Source organism: Ixodes scapularis, unplaced genomic scaffold (genome assembly GCF_016920785.2).
Source record: "Ixodes scapularis isolate PalLabHiFi unplaced genomic scaffold, ASM1692078v2 PGA_scaffold1__304_contigs__length_218370807, whole genome shotgun sequence".
Classification (NCBI taxonomy): Eukaryota; Metazoa; Arthropoda; class Arachnida; order Ixodida; family Ixodidae; genus Ixodes; species Ixodes scapularis.
This window is the reverse complement of record NW_024609846.1, coordinates 28,148,223-28,151,964: the sequence shown is the minus strand read 5'-3', so window position 1 is coordinate 28,151,964 and position 3,742 is coordinate 28,148,223. Positions and strand designations below refer to the sequence as shown.

At 51.4% G+C, this 3,742-nt stretch overlaps 1 protein-coding gene across 1 annotated transcript; it reads left to right on the top strand.

Annotated features, from left to right (window-relative positions):
* Positions 1 to 961: 961 nt before the first annotated feature.
* On the top strand, positions 962 to 3,436 carry LOC115313370. The gene is made up of 2 exons (XM_040218066.1): positions 962 to 2,003; positions 3,288 to 3,436. The coding sequence occupies exons 1-2, from the start codon at positions 962 to 964 to the stop codon at positions 3,434 to 3,436; spliced, it is 1,191 nt and encodes a 396-aa protein (XP_040074000.1).
* The last annotated feature ends 306 nt before the right edge of the window (positions 3,437 to 3,742 follow it).

Below are 3,742 nucleotides of genomic sequence, written 5' to 3'. Positions count from 1 at the left end.
CAGCTCCCGAACATCATTGCCTCTCCGGGACCCAAAATACAACAGGCAAGAATGCTAGGCAAGTCCACATCTGCAGTTGTGACATTTGAGGGCCCGCACATCCCTTTCTACATCCATGCTCACGGATTGTACACTCGCTGCCGCCCATACAGACACTCCATCCAGTGTTGCTCACTCTGTGGTGACATTGGACACAGACGGGATATCTGCCCTAATCCGGAGGTGACTGTGTGCGAGCGGTGTAATGAACGAAATCGTGCGCCGGAACACACGAGCACCCCAAAATGTAAGCTGTGTGGACTCGACCACCTGACGGCTAGCAAAGACTGCCGTAAGAAGCTCCGCCCACCACAGCCGCCACTTCACGTCCGGGAGCGCTTTGCTCGGACTACGCCGACCGACCAGCGGCAGCCTCATCACCAGGTTCCAGGAGCTCACCCACCACCTCCCCCTCACACGCAGGCCAACACCCAACGACGCCACTTCCCTTCGCAACAAGGAAGCTGGTCCGCCATTGTCGCTTCCCCAGAAACGGCCCTGAATGATTTCCCCCCATTGCCCGCACAGTTAGCCTCTGTGCAAGATAAAAATAGCCGCATCAAAACACGGGAGAATGCGCAACTAAGAAAACAACTTGAACTGCAAGCGGAACGCACCGAGAAGTTAGAACGTCGTATAGAAGAGCTAATGTCCCACTTAGAAATAATCACGAATGCACCGGCGCACAGTGCTGTGCAAGCAACGCCCACTCCGCACCCAACGCCACAGCCCTCCGTGTTTCCAACCCTACAAGATATTGGAAGGCTCGAAAGATTAATTCACGAGCTTGGCCAAACAATTGAACACCGTATCGATGCGATTGAAAAAAGGCAGGAAGCCAACGAGACAGTCAAGCGCAAGACGCGAAAGAAGACCAAGCAACCCGCCCCCAGTGACCCACCTAGAATAACGCCCTCCGACGATGAATGCGAACAGTACCATAGTGGTGAACCCTAAAAGGTCTCCCCCAACACCACTGATGATTTGGCAATGGAATTGTCGCTCATACCGCGGCAGGCAAAATTCACTATCACTGTTTGCAAACGTACATTCACCGGCCGTTATCGCTCTTCAGGAAACTGGCACAGATCAGATAACGCTCAGGGGGTACACCACGTTTATCACCGACCCTGCCTCACGAACGGCCACTTTGGTCCAGACAACTCAGACAGCGCAGGCACACACCCTCCCCACAACTTTGGACTACGTTTTCGTAGAACTTATCCCAAAAAAGAAGACACAAGCCAGCCTTTTCATCCTCAACATATATAGCCCCCCATCGTCACCCCTCAATGAAATTGACCGCCTCTTCAAGACCGTTAGACAAAGAACAAAAGGGCACGGACTGGTGATCATTGGTGATTTCAACGCGCATCACACAATATGGGGTTGCCATAGGGACAACAAAAAAGGAAGGCAACTCCATGAAGCCATTAGACAAAACAATCTTCACTTCTGTAATACCCCAGATACCCCCACGCGGATGGGTAATAGTGTCTCACGAGACACTACTCCGGACCTTACGCTTACTTATGGACTCAAAGATCCAACGTGGGAATGCCTCACAGAAACATTGGGAAGTGACCATTATATCATACAGCTACAGCTCCCCCATCATGAGGCAGCAGCACAAAGAATAGGCACTGCCCGTCTCACCGATTGGAGAAAATTCCGGGAAATAACACCCACCAGTCCCATCCACGCGATTGAAGAATGGACAGCACAAATGTTGGAGGCTGCTAAAAAGCACACTAAGGAATTACCGTTAACCCAAGACTGCCCCGCAATTGACGCATACCTCTTACACCTATGGGAGGCCCGACGAGGGCTAACAAAACGCTGGAAAAAACGGAGAACCAATCGAAAACTTCGTCTTCGTATAGCCCAGATAACACTAGAAGCGGCAACATATGCCATACACCTCAGCCAACAGAGCTGGTCGCAGTTCTGCACGAAGCTACAGGGTACCCTCGGCACCCGGCGCACGTGGCACCTGCTTCGGTCCTTTATGGGCAACAAAGAATCCAGATCGACCGCAGTCCATCAGCTCAGACGGCTTATTCATAATTATCAAGGCACAGAAGAAGAGCTCCTCGAGGAGCTCAAGAAACCGTGGCATGATACGAGCGACAAGACCCAGCCTCCCGCCCAACCGTACATGGGTACTCCCAATCCCGAAATGGACGCCCCCTTCACGCTTGTGGAGATAGAAGCAGCGGTTTACAACTTAACCAGGAACACCACGCCAGGCAAAGACAAGATTCGCAATAAGTTGATCCGGAACCTCGACGTCACTGAGTTGGAGGCCCTCCTAAATTATATGAACGAACATTGGACTGCCGGCACGCTGCCCCCCCCAGTGGAAGCATGCTGACATCGCCCTAATACCAAAACCCGGAAAACCGCTTGCTCCAGGTAACCTCCGACCCATCTCCCTAACGTCATGTGTGGGAAAGCTCCTGGAACATATGGTGCTAAACCGCCTCTCTCCATATATCGAAGACAACGGCCATTTCCCGACCACCATGTACGGCTTCCGACCCCATCTCTCCACCCAAGATGTCCTTTTGCAACTAAACGAAGAAATCATCGATCGGCTCACCAGCACACACAAGCGTTGCATCCTTGCCCTGGACATCAAGGGTGCTTTTGACAACATCTCCCACCAAGCCATCCTTCAAGGACTAACCTCTATCGATTGCGGACAACGAACCTACGATTATATCACGGCTTTCCTCACCGGCAACTATCGGCATCGGACATCTCCGCTCGAACACATTTAAGACCATCTCCAAAGGCACCCCTCAAGGCTCCGTGATATCACCGCTTCTTTTTAACATCGCTATGAAGGACCTTCCACCACTCTTACAAAATATCCCGCATCTAAGGCACGCAATCTACGCAGATGACCTCACCCTATGGACCCCTACGGGATCCATGGGTGAGCAACAGGACGCCATGCAAAGCGCCATCGAAGAAACACATCAATATCCCAGCGACAGGGGCCTTGAGTGTGCCCCCGAAAAATCCGCCCTCCTTACTCTCTGCACAAAGACAGCGCACCAATGTAAACGAAGCATCCCGGATCCGGAGATCACTATAGAAGGAAAACCTGTCCCCAACGTTCCCCACCTCCGTGTTCTTGGCCTCATGATCCCCCAAAACGGATCTGGTTCCCACACCATTGCACCGCTTCAACGGACACTCTCCCAACTCATGCACCTAATACACCGTGTATCAAATCGTAGATTTGGCATGCAAGAATCTGACACATTACGAATTGTACAAGCCATACTCATTAGCCGGGTCGCCTATGGCACGCCATATTTGTCCCTCAAAACAACCGAAAAATCAAAACTTAATATTGCCCTGCGCCAAGCATACAAGACCGCCTTAGGACTACCTCCCAAAACTTCAACGAAGAATTTGTTGCTACTAGGAATTCACAACACCTGGGAAGAGTTACAAGAAGCATATCACATCTCCCAGTTAGAACGCCTTAAATTAACACCTACCGGACGAGCCACACTGAGAAAGTTAGGCTACACGACACCCTCCTTGCAAGACCACAAAGAACGAGTACCTCTGCACCTAAGAAAAGCTATTCGTGTAGCCCAGATCCCGAAGAACATGCATCCGGTTTACAATAAGGCTCGGCGCATCGCTAGGGCACGAACCATGAACACCAAATATGGCGATAGCC